General features: G+C 28.9%; 1 protein-coding gene and 1 long non-coding RNA gene across 3 annotated transcripts; one reads left to right on the plus strand and one right to left on the minus strand.

The window, feature by feature from the left end:
* Positions 1 to 41: 41 nt before the first annotated feature.
* On the minus strand, positions 42 to 12362 carry LOC123263129. 2 transcript variants are annotated; one of them, XR_006509103.1, is made up of 6 exons: positions 12254 to 12362; positions 10553 to 10774; positions 8673 to 8867; positions 1011 to 1155; positions 340 to 481; positions 42 to 126 (listed from the first exon to the last, which is right to left on the minus strand). It is a non-coding gene; the product is annotated as an uncharacterized LOC123263129 (long non-coding RNA). The 2 variants fall into 2 exon arrangements; XR_006509102.1 differs by having other exon boundaries at positions 10553 to 10682; positions 12254 to 12340.
* On the plus strand, positions 10605 to 17301 carry LOC123263128 (mucin-17-like). Its single transcript, XM_044725660.1, has 4 exons — positions 10605 to 10713; positions 12198 to 12453; positions 12522 to 15575; positions 16786 to 17301. Exons 1-4 carry the CDS (start codon positions 10613 to 10615, stop codon positions 17092 to 17094), a joined length of 3720 nt encoding a protein of 1239 aa, XP_044581595.1. The 5' UTR covers positions 10605 to 10612; the 3' UTR covers positions 17095 to 17301.
* The last annotated feature ends 3266 nt before the right edge of the window (positions 17302 to 20567 follow it).

The raw sequence follows: 20567 nt of genomic DNA on the forward strand, positions 1-20567 counted from the left end.
TTTAAAAAAAAAAAAAAAATAGTAAATTTTTTTACCTTAAAATTTCAAAATTTCTTCCACCTTCAATTTCGTCTAACTTCATATTCTTTACATAATAACACCCAAATAATTATTCACTCTCAAAACCTGTAAATAATTGACACATAAGTAAAGTATTACCTTATTGAAATTTAAATTTAAAAAATGACTTAATATCTATTATTTCTAGCATATTTATAAATATATTTTACTGTTAACTAAAGAAATTATTGAAATTATTTGATTGTTAAAAATAACTAAAACACATGCGTTATTACTTATGACTACTGTTATACCTCATTATTTATTCATTCAATTTACCTTTTTCACACATATATATATACACAAATTTTTTATATTATGAATGAAGAAGGTACATAATATGGAATTTCATGCCAGTTCAACCGAGCGTGACAGTAACAGGAATTTTCTTCTCTTATTGCCCTGAGAATTTCTTGGAACACTGATTTTTTATTTAAATATTTATATAAATATAATATATACTCATATATTTATATATTTATACATTTAAATCCGTAAAGAAATTTTTTTATTTATTGATAAATTAAATTTTCAATAAAATTTAATAAATAAAATAAAAGAAGAAATAAAAAAAATTTTGTAAAGTATAAAAAAAATTTTTTTTTTTTTCCAAAATTATTGAAAAAAAATTTTCTTTAATTTTAAATTAAATAATTTTTTACTTTAATAATTGAAAAATAAAATAATTTTAAAAACAAAAAATTAAAAGAAGAAATAAAAAAAAAATTTTCATTGTTAAATTAAATTTTTATTAAAATTTAATGAATAAAAAAATTTTTTTTTATTATAAATTTATTACTTAAATAATAAAAAGAATAAAATAATTCATTTTAAAAATTAAAAGAAATAGAAAAAAATTTTGTAATTTATAAAATTAAAAAAAATTTTTTTTTTTTTAAATATTCTTATTAAAAAAAAAAAAAGTTAAATTTTTTATTAAAATATCTTACCGAGTCTTTATCAAGTACTTTCTTACACCGGTTTCTCTCCCTCTCATCGTTCTCGTCCGTTCCCCCGGATTTTATTCCCCGTGTTAAAGTTAAAGCCAAGGGTACCCACGACCAGTCCACACTTATCCGGGGTTCGTGACGGCTGCTGCTCTCATTGTCCATTAAAAAAATAAAAAAAAAAAATTAATTTCAAATCTAAAAAAAAATATTTTTTAGAAAATTAAAAAATTTTTTTGTGGTGTCTAATTAAGTACTTATAATTTATTATCATTATAATTATTTATATTGAATTAATTAATTAATTAATAAGTCCTATTAATAGTGTAAAATTAAGTATATGTGAGTATAAAAAAAATTAATATAAAAATCTAAAGTGAAGTAAAGAAGAAAGAGGAAAAAGGCGAAGGATCGAGTCTAACAACGGGGTCACTACCCTTGGTCTGGTGGCAAGGTCAACTGCAAGATCGTTCATCTTACTAGACTACTACTTAAACCTCTGTAATTTATATATTAATATATAAATATATAAATATACACATATTTATTTATAAATAAATATCAGGCGATGGTTCCGTGATTTTTTCACTGCAAATTTTAAATATACGTAAGTTTTTTAATTGCAATTTTTACTACATTGACACTCAAAATCAATGTAATTTTTAGTCAATGTTACAATTAATAATATCACATTAAATTTTTAATAAAATAATAAATTACCACTGTAAAAAATATTTTTGCACGCCTCATAGCGCGAAGCGCGTGAGGTTGTGCTTTATACTCGACTCGTCAAGGTCAAGCAATTTTGTGATCTTTAAATGTCTCTATCACAACCATATTACACTTATACAATAATATAAGTAGATGTACACGGAGAAAACACTTAAATTAAACCATCTTTTATTTTCTAAAATCATTTCATGTAGCTATTTTGAAAAAAAAAACGTTTTGAAAAAAATTTTACGTGGACGTCCGGATGTCACCCCATTTTGGATGTACCAATGATTACTCCCGAACAAATTGATATTTCAAGACCGGACTTTTTTTATTAGTTTACGAATGCGATGAACTGGGTCCGTATTTCATATCAGTAGCCTAGTTTACGTATTTTTTTTTTTAAATTGAATTTTTATTAAAATTTATTACGATATAACCGTACAAAGACAAACGAATTTTTCTTATTTGTCACGTGAAAACTATGGCGCCACTTGATAAAGCTAGATTTTTTTAGATTGCGTGCGCATATAACAAGAAAAAAGGGCGCTGATATTAAAAAAAAAAAAAATACTCTGTAAGAAATTAATTAATTATAATTTTCTTTTTTTTTATCAGTTACACAATTTATTTTTTCTTAAAAAATGAATGAGCGTTATGAGGCGTGCACTTTTGGATTTTCCAAACTTTTTTGCTATATTGACACTAAAAATCAATGTAATTTTTAATCAAAGTAACAATTAATAAAATCACATAAAATTTTTAATAATAAATTACCTAGGTACAATAAATAATTTTTTACTGTATTGATATTAAAAATCAATGTAATTTTTAATCAATATACTGATTAGTAAAATTGAGTTAAAAATTCAATTGAAAAATTTTTCATAAAATTTCAAGTTTTTTTCGCTGCATTGATGCTCATAATCAGTGAAAATTTAGTCAATGTAATAATTAGCAATATAACGTTAAAATTCCAATAAAAATTGATTGTAGTTTTTAGTTAATACAATGATAAGGAAAATCGAGTCAAAAATTCAACTGAAATTAGTTTTCATAAAATTTTAAGTTTTTTTTTACTGCTTTAATACTCATAATCAATGTAATTTTTAGTCAATGTGATAATTAGTATCTTCACATTAAAATTTCAAAAGAAAATTACATTTTTTACAATAAAAATAATTTTTTGCTGCATTGACACTCAAACTCAATTTAATTTTTAATCAATGCGCTGATTAGTACAGTCTAGTAAAAATTCAACTGAATTTTTTTTATAAGATTTTATTTTTTTATCACTGCATTGTCGCTCAAAATCAATGTAATTTTTAATTAAATGTAATTATTAGTAAAACTGAGTTTAAATTCAACAGAATTTTTTTTCATAAAATTTCAATTTTTATCGCTTTATTGTCGCTCAAAAGCAATGTAATGATTATTAACATTACATTGAAATTTCAAAAGAAAATAACCTTTGCACAAAAATTATGTTTTGCTGCATTAACACTCAAAATCAATGTTATTTTTAATTAATATAATGAGGAATTATTCTATTAACGTAACTTTAGAATGTAATTCAAAGATCTTTTTTGTAAACAAAATATTATTTTGTAAGCTCCATTGACGCTAAAAATCAATGCAATTTTCAATTGCAATTCATTATTTTATAGATTACATTGACGCTAAAAATCATTTCATCATTCAAAGACGGTATCTTAATTATTTTTACTTTCATATTAGTTTTAAATATTGCGCTAACATTTTTAATTAAAAATATTTTCTCACTAGAACTTAAACTTTTATCACTGCATTGACGCTAAAAATAAATGCATGATTAGTCCTCCTAAATATTTAATTCACTGACGGCAATATTTATTATCAATGTACTATTGGGATTAATTAAGATCGAAAGTTTTTTTATATTCTAAATGAAGTTTTTAAACTGCATTGACTCTCAAAATCAACACAATTTTTTATTTGACATTATTTTTGGAACTACTGGACCGATTTTTATAAAATTTTGATATGTTTTTCTGGAGAATAAGATAATAATTACAATAATAATAATAACAAAAATAAATGAATATATAGTTACACTTAATTGCTTACAAATAAACTTTGAATTGTTTTATTAATTTTCAAATTTTATTATTATTATTTTTAATATTTATTTTTTCTAAAGACTGGTTTTTATAATACTTTATATTATTATTATTATTATTATTATTATTATAAAAAATAAAAATTTAAATTTCATCATTTTAAATTACTTAAATCAAAATTCTAAAAATAATACAAACTTATTTAAAAAAAAAAAAAAAAAAAATAAAAAGTCATTCCACCGAAACAAATAACCATGAACCAAAAGTTACCTTCTCTATTACATTACTATTACTTCTATGACATAACATAAAAATAAAATGTAAAATAAAAAATCTAACACAGTTTATTACATTACATTGCATTATATGTCAATGTTAATGCCAATGTCAACGAACTGTAAAACGCAATCAAGTATAAAAACATAAAACTAAACGGACATGACCATGTATGAGCAAGTAGAAAAATTAACTATTTTTTTTACAATTTTCCTCATCATTCATTTCCTCTCATCTCATCTTGGATAGCATAATAATATAATATAATCTTGGAGATGTATGTAAATATAATATACCTGTACTCACTTTATTTTTATTTTATTTAGCTTCAACTAGCTTAATATCCTGGAGATTTTTACCACATGTTACACTCTTATAAGTTTAAACAAGTGAATGAATTCGCTTAACGGTATTGAAAACGGTCCAGAGTTAAGGCTCATACTCGCTTCAGTCAATAATATATATAACTTCTTCCGCGGGCAGTCTCATTATCCAAATTCGAGCCAAATTATCTTACAGCTCAATTTTTAAAATTACATTATTGTTCACTATTATTAAATATACTCACGGTTATTTTTATGTAATTTGTCTCGTTTCTTCGAAAGTTTAGAGTGTCTTCCTTTAAAGTGGAATATTGGGTAAAATATCAAAAATACAGATAAAGAAAAATTTCTTGACTGGAGAACAAAATTCTTGGGTCAAAAAAATTTGTCGGGTGCCTGAAGGAAGACCGAAGTTGTGTTGGCCGAAGTTAAAATTTTTCTTTAAATTCTATTCTTGGTGCACGGAAACAAGTAAACTGTAATAAATAACAGTCGATTTATAATAAGTAATGATCAACTGCTAAAAATTACCATTTCAAACAGTAAAATTGTGATTTTACTATTCACTTTATGATATTTACCATTTAAACGTTACAATTTACTCTTAACATGGAAGAAAATACTCTTTCAAACCGTAATATTCGCTATGTGAATGTCTAAAATGTTAAAGTATAATAATTAAGAATTCAGACTTTGATATTTATCATTACATACCTAAAAAATGATCTTATGATATGTAAAAAGTATAAAATAAAGTTAGTAAATTTCTAATACAAGCAACGTCAATATTTACAAAGTAAAATGGTAAATTTTAAACGCAACGCTAAAAATCAAACTGTAATTATTGACTTGCTTGGAATGGTAAAATGTATATTTTAAAAGTATAATTTTTACTGTTTCAAATGTTAAATTCTCCCAGAGTAAGACCCCCTTCTCTTTCATCTAAGTTCTCCTTCTCCTCATAATATGGACTATATATTGAAATGGCAATTTTTACTGTTTGAAACTGTAATTTTTTAAGATGAAAGAGTCGTTATTTAATATAGTAACAGCTACTAATCACTTATTTTTTATATTAAATTATAAATTGTGGCTTTTATACTTTCTAGATTAAGTTTTGTAATATTTATATTTTTGCCACCCCAATGTCCGCTTTACTGTTTGAAACTATAAAAATTAACCGGAATCCGAGTGAATATTACAGTTTACTTTTTTCCGTGTGGAAGTCATTTTTTCTTAATTCAAATTATCATAAATACTTGATACAATAAACTTTTATGTTAAAAAAAATTAACAAGGGCTACAAAAGTATCAGCTTAATCATAATAAATAAACAGCCGATTTAATTTTTGCTTTTTCGATATTTGTGTATCTTTTGCCATATAACATCACAGGAGACTGTATTTTTATCAAATTGAGAAGATCAAGCAAACTATTTCAATGCATTCAAATTTTCAAGTTCTCAATGAATGTTTACATTAATTAGATTAATATTAAGACTTATGGATCCAATTTTATAAATAAATTATAAATAAAAATAGTTGCCAGGGGACTGAGTTTTGAAGTGGCCAAGACACATATTTCCAGCACAAACGGTGCTTTGACACTAAATAAAATGCCGATAAAGCGCTAACAGCCCTATGGTTATTAACTCAAGGCTAGTTAGGTCCTTATAAACCTTACAAAAGGTAAAATAACACGCTGGATTTTTTTTTTGGCTTTGAACTTCTGGCAGGGGACTGTTCTTAAAATGCCTGGGACAAACTTTGGTTTAATGAATTCAATGAAACAAATTAATTTTCGGTACTTTTTATTGAAGAAGATTGTTAGTTAACTAATTAAGCTTATAAACATTATGGACCAAATTATATATTATGAACGAATAACTTAAAATTTAATCTTAAAGTTTTAATTTTGGGAATGGGATAGCCCAGGGGACTGTTATTTCGGTGGTTTACCAATTTATAGCAAAAAAACCAAAATTTATTTCATTTTAGTTTTCAATGCTCCAAATAGAAATGTTTTTTTACTTTCGTAATAAATTTTTTTTAGTAACAAAATAACAATTTTTCTAATAAAAAAAAATGCCTGGGACAGCAAAAAACATCCTTGCAGAGAATCACCCTTATATTATTTTTAGATACTTTAGGGAAACAGCGCCACCTACTTCAACTGAGAAAAAAATTTTCTCACCTTGAGAAAATTTTTCTCGAGAATATTTGATACCCATTTTATATTATTTTACCGTGCAATTATACATATTGAATGAAAAAAAATGATGAAATATTATTTGATCTTGCCATTTGACATGTTAGGGTAAGTGTGGGTATTACTGCAGTTTTTTTCGTAAGTCTCACTTCGAAAGCATTTTTATAAAATTTTCTCAAGGTAATAATAACTTTTTTTTTTTAAACAAAAGTTTGACTTATTAATAACCCAAAATAAAATCAACAATGAGAGAAACAAATATTTTCGTTAAATAATAAGCATTCAAAAAGAAGTCTAAATGCATCTATTACTGCAGGTCTTAAAGTTGCTTGCTCCTATTACTGCGTGTCCATTACTGCAACTGATCCAGTTACTGCGTACCTATTACTACAGAACGGCTTTATTTTAGGATTTACTTAAAAATGAACAAAAACTTATCAAAAAGAAAATTTATTAGTTTAATGTAATAACAAGAATTCTTCATAATCTAAATAATAAGTAACACAGCCTTAACGTATTATTAATTGACCAGAATTCTTAAATTTTAATTGATGTAATCTTACAATCTACTGATTATTGCTTTCCTGGACTTGCCTCAACTTCTTATTTTTTTGTTTATTAACTTTTGATTTTTTATTAATTTTATCCATAGTTTATTTTTCACTTCGAGAGAACTTGATTCACGCACTTATTTAGAGGTTTTAGCATAGCCGTGTTTACGTCCGCAGTAATAGGTACAGACATATACAAATAGAGGCGCTTCTATTACTGCAGTCGACTGAGAAAATTGCAGTAATACACGCACATGCAGTTTTTCGGTACCAATTACTGCATGCTTAATTAAATAAATTTTACTGATCAAAATGTAATTTTTATTTATTATTTGATTCTAAAGAAGGGTTATCTAACTTCTAAATGTAAAAAATATATTAATTAGGTCATTTATATAAAGAAAAAGACTTTTTACGACCACCTCTTTTTACACTGAAACTCTTAAAAAAGATTATTTAAATTATTCACTTCTGTAACTACTTAATTTTTATTAATTAATAACAAATTGAATAATTGTCATACTTATAAAACAACTATGCAGTTATTTTCCGAAAGGTTTAAATTAACAGAAATAATTTTTTTTTAATCAAAAAAGTCATAACCCATTTATTGATAATTAAAACAAGAAAATCTGCAGTAATACCTACACCTGCAGTAATACCCACACTTACCCTAATCAATAAAAATATTAATGAAAATTTACTTCTATCTTTATATTTAATTTTTTGGAGCAAGAGAGAAATTTTCTCAAGACAAGAAAATTTACTTCTATCAAAAACTAAATTTTTTGGAGCTCGAGGCTTAATTTTCTCAAAACAACATTTTCTTGTTTAAATAAATTTTCTTGGATCAAGATACGTATTTCTTAAAGCAAGAGAATTAATTTTGTTGGAATAAATGAAATTTCTTGTGTCAAAAAAAAATTTTTTTTTCGCTCAAGAAAATAATTAGGAAGAAAAATATTTTCTTGGCTCAAGTGAACCTTTTTTTCTGTGTATAAAAAAAGTCTGTTATGATTTTTTCATATTTTCAATCTTTACCTTCCAATTTAAATTTTTCATAAAAATTGCAGCAAAACTAAAAATCTTCAAATTTTAACTTATTTTTACAAAAAAATTCTGGTTAAAATATGAAAAATACAAAAAAAATCATAAGACACCTTTTTTTTTAGAGAATTAAATTTTCTAAAAAAAAATAAATAAAAAATAATTTGAGTAGTATAAAAAAATTCTGTATTAGTCCGAGTAATTTCTTCCGTAAAAAAAAAAATAAAATTAACGACCTAACGGTAGCAAATTTGTCAAGGAAGGTATAAATAAATAACTGTATAAAAGACCGCCGCGAAAAAAATCCTCAGATTTAAATAAAATCTAAAAAAAGGAGATGTTATAAAAAAAAGACCCGAAGACGGAATGCTCCAGACGGTGACGTAAGAATTACAGGCCCTAGAGATATATCAGGAGTAATTAAATGAATAATGCCTACGGACATACCTTTTTAGCAGGATTTATAAATATATATGTTAGAAGAACTGCCTAAAAAACCGGTTGTAGTTGGTTAACTGGTTCCTCAAACGAAAAACGGGTTCGTTGACTTTGGAGTCTCTGGGTCAGTAGACTTGTCCATTTCTTTATCACACATCACATTTTATATGTGCGATGCATGCATTATAAATTAACATCGGTGACCTGAAAAAAAATTTTTTTTATTAGAATTCTAGGAACCTTGCAGTCACTTTGTGACTGCCGTGACTTGTGAACTATAAATAAAAAAAATTTTGCTTTATTAAATAATGAATTTTGTTAAATTGCACTGTAGTTTCTTAAATATTTACATTTTTAAAGATATAAGCTCATCCCGATGTTGCACTCATCAAGAGCTTTCATTTGAGTGGCCACATGCATTTTTCATATATACATATACATAATATAAAGGGTGAGCTTATATCTTTAAAAATGTCACTAGTTGACAAGATAGCAATATCAGTTCTTAATTATAACAATTTTAAAGATATAAGCTCATCCCGATGTTATGCTCATTAAGAGCTTTCATTTGAGTACCTACAAGCATTTTTGATATATATTTCATATATACATATATATAAATATATAAATATATGAAAAATTGATGTGGTTACTCAAATGAAAGGTCTCGATGAATGTAGCATCGGAGTGAGCTTATATCTTTAAAAATGTCAATATTTCACAAGATACAAGATAATTTCTTAATTATTGATATTTTTAAAAATATAAGCGCATCCCGATGTTATACTCATCAAAAGCTTTCATTTGAGTACCCACATGCATTTTTAATATATATTTCATATATACATATATATAATATATATAAATATATAAAATATATGAAAAATTGATGTAGGTACTCAAATGAAAGGTCTCGATGAGTGTAACATCGGGGTGAGCTTATATCTTTAAAAATGTCATTAGTTGACAAGATAGCAATGTAAGTTCTTAATTATTGACAATTTTTAAGATATAAGCTCATCCCGATGTTACACTTATCAAGAGCTTTCATTTGAGTACCCACATCAATTTTTCTGATATTTTATATATATATATATATATATATTTTAGATATATTTATATATGAAAAATTTATCGAAAATGCATGTGGGTATTCAAATGAAAGCTCTTAATGAGTGTAACATCAGGATGAGCTTATATCTTTAAAAATGTCAATAGTTCACAAGATATTTGTTAAATTGCACTGTATTTCCTTAAATATTGACGTTTTTAAAGATATAAGCTCATCTCCATGTTACATTCATCAAGAGCTTTCATTTGATTATCCACATGCATTTTTGACATATTTTTCATATGTACATATATACATATATATAAATATATAAAATATATGAAAAATTGATGTGGGTACTCAAATGAAAGCTCTCGATGAGTGTAACATCGGGATGAGCTTATATCTTTAAAAATGTCAATATTTCACAAGATACAAGATAATTTCTTAATTATGTATCTAGAGATAGAGTATTTTTGAATGCAACCTAAATACTTATCATAATAAATTGACTATCGGTGAGAATGGTATGAAACCTTGAAAAGGCACAAATTCAAATCAAGACCTTTGCAATGACACTAAAAAACCGATTTTATCATATGACTATCCTGGAAGCAAAATTTTTTCTATTCTCTTTATATAGATCATAAAAATAAAAACAAAAAAAAAATAACGTGAGACCTAAGACTTAAAGAGATTACTCGGTCGTACGTGGTTAGTCTTCCCAGCCATTTAAATTCAGCCAGTGTCCTGACAATCACAACTGAATTTAGAACATGCCGTGGGTGAATTATTAAACACCTGTACTGCTATTATATGGATAATATTGTAATACTACCTCCGAGTTTTTCATTCATTCTTCATTTCTGGTTGCTCTTCTAAAGGTTTCAGTTCAGACATGGACAAAAAAGTCTGGGTGATTCTCGCTTCGGCGATCCTCTGTCAATGGACGCACGCCCTTCCGGTTCCTGAGGAGGATGACTCACTGATCAGTAACAGGTAATATTTTTGGTATTTACGGGAGTGGTTATTTTTTTTGGTAATTCTTTTTCACGGTCACCTGATTTTTGTAAAAGTTAAAAGCTTATTTTTTAGCTTAATTAAGAGTCTAACGAAAAAATAATACCTTAATATAATACTATATAGAAAAAATAATATATTAATATTAAAATAATTATATTAATTATAAGATAATACCTTTTTTTGTAGATTATTTTATTTTTTACAAAAAAAGGTTTCTAATTATTTTTTTATATTTTTAATATTTAATTCAAAATTTTTATTTTTAAATTTTATAACTAAGTTTTTGTACTCGTTAATTTTTTTGTAACTTGATTTTTAATTTTTGGATAAAATATTGGAGGTAGGGAAAAATTGTAAGATAAATTGTAAGATAAAGAAATACCTTTCTTTTTTTTTTTTTTTTTGTAAAAAATTGAATTTCCTTTAAAAAAAGGTCTCTTATAATTTTTTTGTATTTTTAATCCTTAACTTCCAATTTTAAGTTTTTTTTTTGTGAATCTAAATTTTTACAAGATTTTTGGTTGATTTTTAAAAATTCAAAATTTTGGCCAAAATATAAAAGATACAAAAAAAATCATAATTTTTGTAGAGACTTTAATTTTTACTTAAATTTAAAAAAATTCAAATTTTTACCAAAATATTAAAGATCCAAAAAAATCATAAGAAACCTTTTTTATAGAGAATTTAATTTTATAAAAAAAATATTTCCTGCAACATTTTCATATTTTCAATCCTTACCTTCAATTTTTGATTTTTGTAAGAAAGTGTCACCAAAAATAGTAATTCTAAATTTTGACTAACTTTTTTATTTAATTTAAAAAAAAATTTTTAATTTTGCCCAAAATATTAAAGATCCAAAAAAAATCATAAGAAATTTTTTTTGAAGAGAATTTAATTTTATACAAAAAAGGTATTTTATGATTTTTTCATATTTTCAATCCTTATCACTCAATTTTAATTTTTGTAAGAAAGTAACACCAAAAATAGTAATTCCAAAATTTTACGAACTTTTTTACTTAAATCAAAAAAATCTAAAATTTTCACCAAAATATGAAAAATATAAAAACATCATAAGATACCTTTTTTGCAGAGAATTTAATTTTATACAAAAAAGGTCTCTTATGATTTTTTTATATTTTTAATCCTTAACTCCCAATTTTAATTTTTGTAAGTAACACTAAAAACAATAATTCCAAATTTTTTAAACTCAAGTAAAAATTTGGAATTACTATTTTTAGTATCACTTACAAAAATCAAAATTAATTTGTAAAGATACAAAGAAGTCATAAGATACCTTTTTTGTCGAGAATTTAATTTTATACAAAATAGGTTTCTTAACAACATTTTCATACTTTCATTCCTTAACTCAAAATTCATAATTTTTCACTATCAATCATCATATTACCATTTCTTTAATATTTTTTTGACCCATTTAAAATAAATAAAAAAACTACTTTCAGAACCGAAATATCAATGACGCCAGGTGAAGAAAAAAAAGACGGAAAAGCAATCTCACCTGTTTCAAGGCTGCTGACATCACCAGTAGACCTTCTACGGCCTGATAAAATATCCTTCTACACATTCGACAGCAACGGGCAGGTGATGCTGAAGCGGATGACTCAGAAGGAGATCCAGAGTCTGATAGCCGCCGGAGGCGGTCAATTACCAGTAGCAATATCCGAGCCGCAGAAGATAACCGCGTCAACTGGAACAAAGGTAAAAATAGCTTTAAACAAAAAAAAAAAAGAAAACCTAACTTATAAAACCCAAAATTCCGCTTTTAGATTTCCGATGTCGTCCAAAATGTCCAAAAAGTCCTAGAAGGAGAACTGAACAAGCCTCCCCAGGAAATGACAGCCATGCCAACAATTCCCGGGCACGCAAATTCAGAATGGAGCAGCATTTTACCTTCAATACTCTCCGGAGATTCCGACTCCGAGCCAATTCAATTCTTCGAAGACTCTGAAATCACTGAAGAGTCTGAAAAACCGATGATCCAGGTCCCGGTGATCACCATCGAGGAACCAATTGACCAGTATGAGACTCCAGAAGAGAAACCAGTTTTCCAAATCCTCAACACTATTCCTGCCGACAAATTCAACAAAGATAATCAAAATTTACCTTCTGAAGTAATAATTCCCGTTGAAGCCAAGCAACCTCCTGAAGAAACTAAGAATGATACCTGGAGCGTCGTCTCCGAGACTCATTCCACTTCTGTAAAGGTTTCTGGGCAAGATGAGGTCAAGATCCACCAGAAAATTCCCCCAGAAGTTCCTAAAGAACAAGTTAAGCCCACTGAAGCTTCCACTGAAGCTCCAGTTTTTTTAACTACCTTAAAAATGACTACAAGTAAGACTTTTAGTAGTTCTACTACTACTACTACTACTACTACTACTACTACTACTACTACAGGAAAACCTCACCTGGGCAATGAAGTGTCTTCAACAGCTGCAACGCCAGCCAGTGAAGAAACTCCCCAGAAAAGTCAAACAGAAGCGCTACCAACAGAACTTACTGATTCGATTACTAACATGATCAACCAGGTTTCAGATGTTCTTCCTTTGATGATGATGGACGAAAAGTCCAAGGTACCTGAAGCTGGCTCTGGAGATGGTTTGATTGATGCTGAAGCCTTGGAAAGCACTACTCCGGTTATTAAGAGTGTAACTACCACAAGAGCGGCTGAAATTGATGATTTTGAATCAAAAACTGAACCAGTTTCTAAAGTTGAAACTTCTACGTCTAAAATTGAAGTTACAACATCAAAAATTGAACCTTCAACTCTGAAAATTGAACCTTTGACAAAAATAGAATCTTCAACATCAAAAATTGAAGTATTAGATTCAAAAATTGAAGCTTTAGAACCAAAAACTGAATCTTCAACATCAAAAATTGAAGCTTTAGAACCAAAAATTGAATCTTCAACATCAAAAATTGAAATATTAGATTCAAAAATTGAAGCTTTAGAACCAAAATCAACAACTTTATCACTAGAACTTACGACCACAACTCCAGAAATTAAATTATCAGAAAAAACGACTTTAAAACCAGAACCAGAAAAAATAACATCAATTGCTTCAGAATCAAAACCAGTATCATCAACAGAAACTTATCTAGACATTACAGAAAAGCCTATTTTAAGAATAAACATCACGGAAATAAAACAAGACCTAACGATTCCTCCAAATGTTTCTGTGACGGAATCAACAATGGTGCGAATAAAACTAACTGATCCTTTGAACAAGGTCCATGAAATTCTAGAATCTTCGGCAGTGCAACCAACGACTCCAGAAGTAGAACCCCTGGCGCTTCCAACCACAGAAATGTCTGCTAATGGACTCGCTAGTGGATTGATCGCTGGGTTCACAGAGCCTCAGGGGACCGAGATGTCCATGGAGATGATCCAATTCGACCAGCTTCCGATGATCAGTGTCTTAAAGCTGGAGAATTCATCCCAAGCTTCAACAGAAACTGTACCTAAAGTAGAATTGGTTACAGAAGCTGATCCAGAATCTAAAACATCAGAGCCTCAAGTTCGGAAGGATCAGAAGAAAGAAACAAGCTTGGAGAAAACTGTAACTAGTGCAACAGAAAAAGAACCTGAAAGGTGGACGCTGATTCCCCAAACGAGTCCTAAGCCTAAAGAACCTGTTAGAACTGAAGCACCCACTGGAAAAAGACCCAGTGTTATGCAGCCGAGCATTCCTGGAAAGCCAGAACCTCCAAGGTCACCAGATCCACCTTCTCAACACATTCCGTTAGATCATTCTAAAACTACGCCTGGTTTGGACTCTAGTGTCTTGAATTTAGAGCCAGATGTTTTGTATTTTTCGAACTTGTGCAATGATCTAGCCTTCAATTTGTGGTCAGCAGTGAACCAGGGGCTCAGCAAGTCAAGATCTCTTGCAGTTTCACCCTTCGGAATGACCAGCTTGCTTGCGATGATCTTCCTGGGTGCTAGAGGCCCCACTTCCAATCAAATGAATGATGTTCTGAAGCTGGATGACATAACGACCTTCAATCCTCACCTGATCTTCCAGAATGTCACTGATTCAGTTACCTCCAGGCGGAATCAAGGAATTGCCAATGCTGTCTTTGTAAGAGAGCTGTTCGCTGACAAGCTCAAGGTCAACAAGCTGATGACCTTCTACAAGGAACAGGCCCAGAAGTTCTACGACGGGATCGTTGCGGAGGTAAACTTCTCCTTTGTCAGCAACGCGGTCAAGCGCAGGACTAATTTACTGATCAGGAAGCAAACTGGTGGACGGATCAGGGAGTTTGTTAAGGACAACAATTTGGTTCCGCTAAGGTCGCCTTTGGCTGCTGTTTCTGCTAATGTCTTCCAGACGGATTGCAGTTCTGGTAACGCGACGTCTGAAGGCCGTGATGGAGAACTGTACTTCGCAGTGGCACCTACTGTTAAGCTGAGGAAGCTGGTGCCAGTTCCTGCCACGCTTTGGAAGGCTGGGGTACTTGCTGGGTATGAAACTAGTCTGGATGCCACGGCAATTGCTCTAGGAGGGCTTGATAAAATGGTTTCTGTGATATTTGTGATTCCTGGCTCGCAAGGTGGGTTAGCTACTGGAGATAACTTGGAGAAACTTGAGGGTAGGATTGTTAATGGTGCTCTGCATGATGGCGCTTGGAATAAGCTGCTCAAGGTGATTATTCCAAGGCCAGGTTTGGAGCTTCAAGTACCTAAGTTCAGTCACAAGAGTATTATTAATTCGACTGCTGCGTTAAAGAATATGGGCTTGGAGGATATTTTTGAGAAACATGCTAATTTGAGGGGAATCAATGATGTTGGCAAGGATTTACATCTTGCTGATGTTTTTCAGGTGAGTTAAATTTTCTGTTATTCAGGTAACATGTGCTTGAGCAAAATTTAGGTGCCAGTGTCTTGAGCAAAACCCCTAGTTGCTAGTGTCTTTTTCTACTTATGGGTTTTGCTCAAGTTTGTGTAGAAAGAACTGGTTCAAGATTTATATATAACTAACTTGAGACATCTTGTGCAAGAATATGAGACAAGTCTAATGCAAGGTGCATTGAAAAACTTTCTGACGGATTTTTTGAATCAGAAACTCACAACAGACACTTACCCATGACTTGCTCAAGATTTGCTCAAGATCCGTAATTCTCAGTAATTTGTTCATTTCTAAAGCATTTGTCAACCAAAAACTAACAGCAAATGTTGAAGCGTAACTTGCTCAAGATTTGCTCAAGATGTATGATGCATTATATATTTTATAACACTTTTTCCCCTCCACTACTTGAAGATCTATTCATTCAGTGGTGCTCATTTTAAAATAATTTTGTCTTGATCGATAAAACAGTAGGTCTATACTCTAAAAGGTTAAGCCGAATGAGATCGACTGATCTTATAATAAATATAGGAGGGGTAGAATGATGCGAACGATCATTCGAACACATTTGATCTTGAGCAGATCTTGAGCAAGTCTTGCACAAGTATATTCAGCATGCTTCTGGTGTCAGTCTTTCTCAAGAATTGATATAGTTAGTTTATCGATAAGCATCTTCAGATTTTCTCAATTTTCTTACACAATTCTTGAGCTATATTCTAGCCCAAAGTTCTTGTACAAGGCTTGTTCAAGACTTGTCAATTGAATTTGCTACAAGTATCTGAAGCAAGACCCATAGGTAGAAAAAGACACTAAAAACTATTGAAATTGAGACCAGACTTGCTCAAGCCTTGAAAAAGATTGCTATAGTGTTTTTTTATAATAAAAAATTAATTTTTAGATTTGTCTAGGTAATTTTTTATTTGAAAGTTATCTTTTTCAATTTAAATTCCCGCGCAGCAGTGACGTAGTATTATATCCGGTGCGCAACGCCATCTTACAGACAATTTAAGAAATAAATTCATATAAAAGTGGTTTTTATGATTTGAAATCATAAATTGTTTCTTTTTTTTGCACTAAAATTTTTATTTTTTATAATTAATTTCAAAAAAGAAATTGTCATAAAAAATACTAAAAATTTTTTAGATCTGAAAAATACAATAATAAAATAATTTTGTTCTTTTTTCAGATGAATTTATTCAGCACTTGTGGGGATGAAAATTTCCTAGCAGGCAAACACCACGAAGAAGTCTACCCAGCTAGCTCGCAAAGAAACGCGCGGTCTGAAGAAATCACCGAAGAAAATTCAACGGTCGGTCAAGAAAAAACTGAAACTTACTACGAAAGCGAGGCAGAACGGATAGCGCGCTTCACTCGTCAAGTTGACAATGAAAAGCCGAGGTTAAAGCTTGACAGGCCGTTCTTGTACTTCGTCAGACATAACCCCACTGGATTAATACTCTACATGGGTCGCTTTAATCCGCGACTTATTTTTTAAAATCGCTTTTTTTATATTAATTAAAACATAAAATTATCAATTCCTTGGAATGAATCTTGCTCACACTCTGATAGAAAAATAACAATTAATTTTTGAAGTTATATCTTGATCATTTTCCAAACTATTGTTGATAAGTTTGGCCGATGATCGAAATATTAGACAATATTAATCTTAATATAATTATATTCATTAATACTAGCAATATATAAATTAATTAACCATAAAGTATTAATAATTAAAATTTAACTATTATTTTTTAAGTTTTTAAATAAATGTAAATAAAATAAATTGTAATCTGGGTATGAATAAAAAAAACTATCAAATATCTTTAAATTTAATTAAAGAACTTACGTTAAGGAGATCCAAGTACCCTCCTAGTGTAAAGGATGTTTATAAAAAAATAATACGTAAAAATACTTTTGGTATCTAAAAATTAATTAATAACATTTTTGAAGAAATTTCCGAAAAATTTTCTCATTAAATAATTATTAACATTTAATTGACTAATAAAAAATCTAGCACTCTGAGTTATACCGGTATACATTTGACAACACAAAGAGTGTCCCTACCCGGGCGGATTCGTGGTCACGGTAAAATGATCGTGAAACGACGGTGAATGTACCATAAATTCACAGTGTCGACAAATGATCGTCGAATGACCGTCACTTGACTATCGAACGGCCGTCATTTGACAGTGAACGACGAGTATCATTGTGAAAGTTTTTCACTGTTACTTTATGATTTTTATTCTGTATAGTTATCATACTTCACTATTCGAAAAACCAAATTTTTACTTGACTTCTCCGATTTTTTACCTGAGTAAAAATCGTAGATAATCGATCGATCGTCTGTCATTTGACAGTCATTCGAAAACATATAAATTGTCAAAAAACCGTAACTCGGTGGTAGATGCACAGTAGTCTGTGAGTGAAACGAGCGTATAATGTCGGTAAGTCAGGAATTTTTTACTAGTCAACAATGAAAAAGTGCTGATTATATTTTTTTTTTTTGTTTAATTAAAAATACTCAAAGTGTATAAAAAGATAGGTAAATGAGAAATTTTCAGTAACTAATCGGGATGAAAAATTTGAAAAAAATATTAAATTATTGTAATTTTGTTTATTTCAAAGTAAAATTATAAAAAATTAATCAGATTACAGGCAATCAACAGAGATCCATCATTTCAATACTTTTCAGAAGAGTTTATGGCTTACAAGTGTTGAATTTTTTTTATAGTCTTAAATGAGAAACTATAATACCTTTTGATTATGAAAAATATAATAATCAATATTGTTTTTTTTTTTTTTTTAGAGACGAAAACTTTAATTTCAAAATTACGGAAAAATTGTTTGTTATCAAGAAAAATTATTATGAGATATTTTTTTTTTAACAATTCAATTTTTAGCAATTTCTTTTCCAGATCTTTTTTTATACAGTTAATAATTTCACCATAGTAAGCCCAGAAATTTCGATCCTGACTTTTTTTCGATGGGGAATATCAGCGCCACAGACTAGATAAAATGAATATGTGTAGTAATCCTTTCTATAGACACGCAACTACAGTAAAAAAAAGTGATTCATAGCTTGCATCTATGGCCGCCAGGGTGCACTGGAATTACATCTACATAAACTGTAGCTTCAAGGGGATAGTTTGCAGTAAAAAATGCAGTCAACACGAGATTTAAGTTGTTATCAATTGTAAATTTTCATTATAATTACAAAAAATACTAAAATCCGAACAAAAACAGTTTCACTGTAAAAAAGTCGCGCCAAGTCCACGTTCATAAAACTATTAGGAAAAAAAAATTTTTTTTTTTCTTTACAAAAAGATACAAAATAAAAAAATTAAAAAATCTAAGTAACCGATATGATTGTTTATGATTTTCGGAAATTAAAAATTTTATTGTAAATTTAAAATTAAAAAATTTTTAGAACGTACTTGGTGTGCGTCATTGTGTATTTCAATTTTTTTAAAATCCTAGTAAATAGATTTTACGAATTTCATTAAAAGTAAAATATTTTGCAACCACGCACACTAAATACGTTCTAAAATTTTTTTTTTTATTTTTAAATTTACAATAAAATTTTTTTTAACTTCCGAAAATCATAAACAATCATATCGGTTACTTAGATTTTTTAATTTTTTTATTTTGTATCTTTTTGTAAAGAAAAAAAAAAATTTTTTTTTCCTAATAGTCTTATGAACGTGGACTTGGCGCGACTTTTTTACAGTGAAACTGTTTTTGTTCGGATATTCACTTACTTGGACAGTCTGGGCTACATACAAGACTCAAACAGTATACCCCTAATATACCACGTCAAAAGAGGTCCCAACACAAAAGCTATTACTTATGACCCAAAAGCATTATCATTCTTAGACCTGAAATACTGCACCTCAATACCCCTCAAGGATACAACAAATAAACCTCATTCCCGCAGAGTATTGGTGGCTCACTTAATCACAAGTTCTTTTTTTTTAATTGTTTTGTTCTTCTCTTTTAATAGCTTCCTCTTTCTTTTTTGTCTTCTTGTTCTATTCTATTATTATGTTATATTTTTTAATTTTAATTGTTGTTGATTTAATGTCTCCCATGTACTATTCTAATAACGTAAGCCTTTTTTATGAAAATCAAGTTTCTTTTTTAGGCTAACTAGTATAAATCATGTATTAACACTTTATGTATTTAACACAATAAGAATAAGAAAAACTATATTATTTACTTCACTATGTACAGCCCCTGAGGTTTATCAGGTATTAAAAAATATCATTTATTTTATCCTCTATGAGAGCCCGTATGGGCCAGGTAGACAATTTATTTTAAGTAACAGGTCTTACGTTTATACCTGTGTATTATGTTTATATCTATGTATCAATGATTTAAATAAATAAACGCTTGAATAAAAAAAGCTGGTAGAGTCTTGGGCGCGCGACCAGATGAATCGGGTTCGAGTCTCGGTCTAGACTGTCCGCAATATTTTTTTTTATTTTATTGTCCGTGATAGTAGCGTAAAATCACCGTATTTGGACAGTATATTGAGCGTACAGTGTCGGTCATAACGTCGTAGATTCACTTGCGTATGCACCGTAAATATTCAATAAATTTATAGTAGATATCGTTCACAATGGTATCCGATGCTGACTGACGGATCGCTCGGTAAGAACGAACTTTATACGGTGAAACGACCGTGAAACAACCGTCATTCGACCGTGCTTTCGCCGTGTCGCCGAAATCGCCAGGGTAACCTTAAAATTTATTTATGTTTACTGTCTAATTAAAATGAGTAAGATCTTCTAGCATTTAAAAAACCTTGTTTACTTATGCTTAGGGTAACTGCGCAAGCGGTGTTGCCAAGTCAAATACAAGACTTTAAAGAACGCAAGTGTCCGAGTGATTTTTCATAAAAAATATAAAATATCTCCGTAATACGTTCGGAAAGCTACTTTTTTATTGTTTTATTATTTAGCTTATTAT

The sequence above is a fragment of the Cotesia glomerata genome, linkage group LG4, assembly GCF_020080835.1.
Source record: "Cotesia glomerata isolate CgM1 linkage group LG4, MPM_Cglom_v2.3, whole genome shotgun sequence".
NCBI classification, from domain to species: Eukaryota; Metazoa; Arthropoda; class Insecta; order Hymenoptera; family Braconidae; genus Cotesia; species Cotesia glomerata.

Bases quoted from the DNA above. Each gene is read 5' to 3' on its own strand.
- LOC123263128 (XM_044725660.1), top strand. From the start codon at position 10,613: ATGGACAAAAAAGTCTGGGTGATTCTCGCTTCGGCGATCCTCTGTCAA. The intron at 12,454-12,521 runs GTAAAAATAGCT...TTCCGCTTTTAG, and splicing joins CCGCGTCAACTGGAACAAAG to ATTTCCGATGTCGTCCAAAA. The intron at 15,576-16,785 runs GTGAGTTAAATT...TTCTTTTTTCAG, and splicing joins ATCTTGCTGATGTTTTTCAG to ATGAATTTATTCAGCACTTG.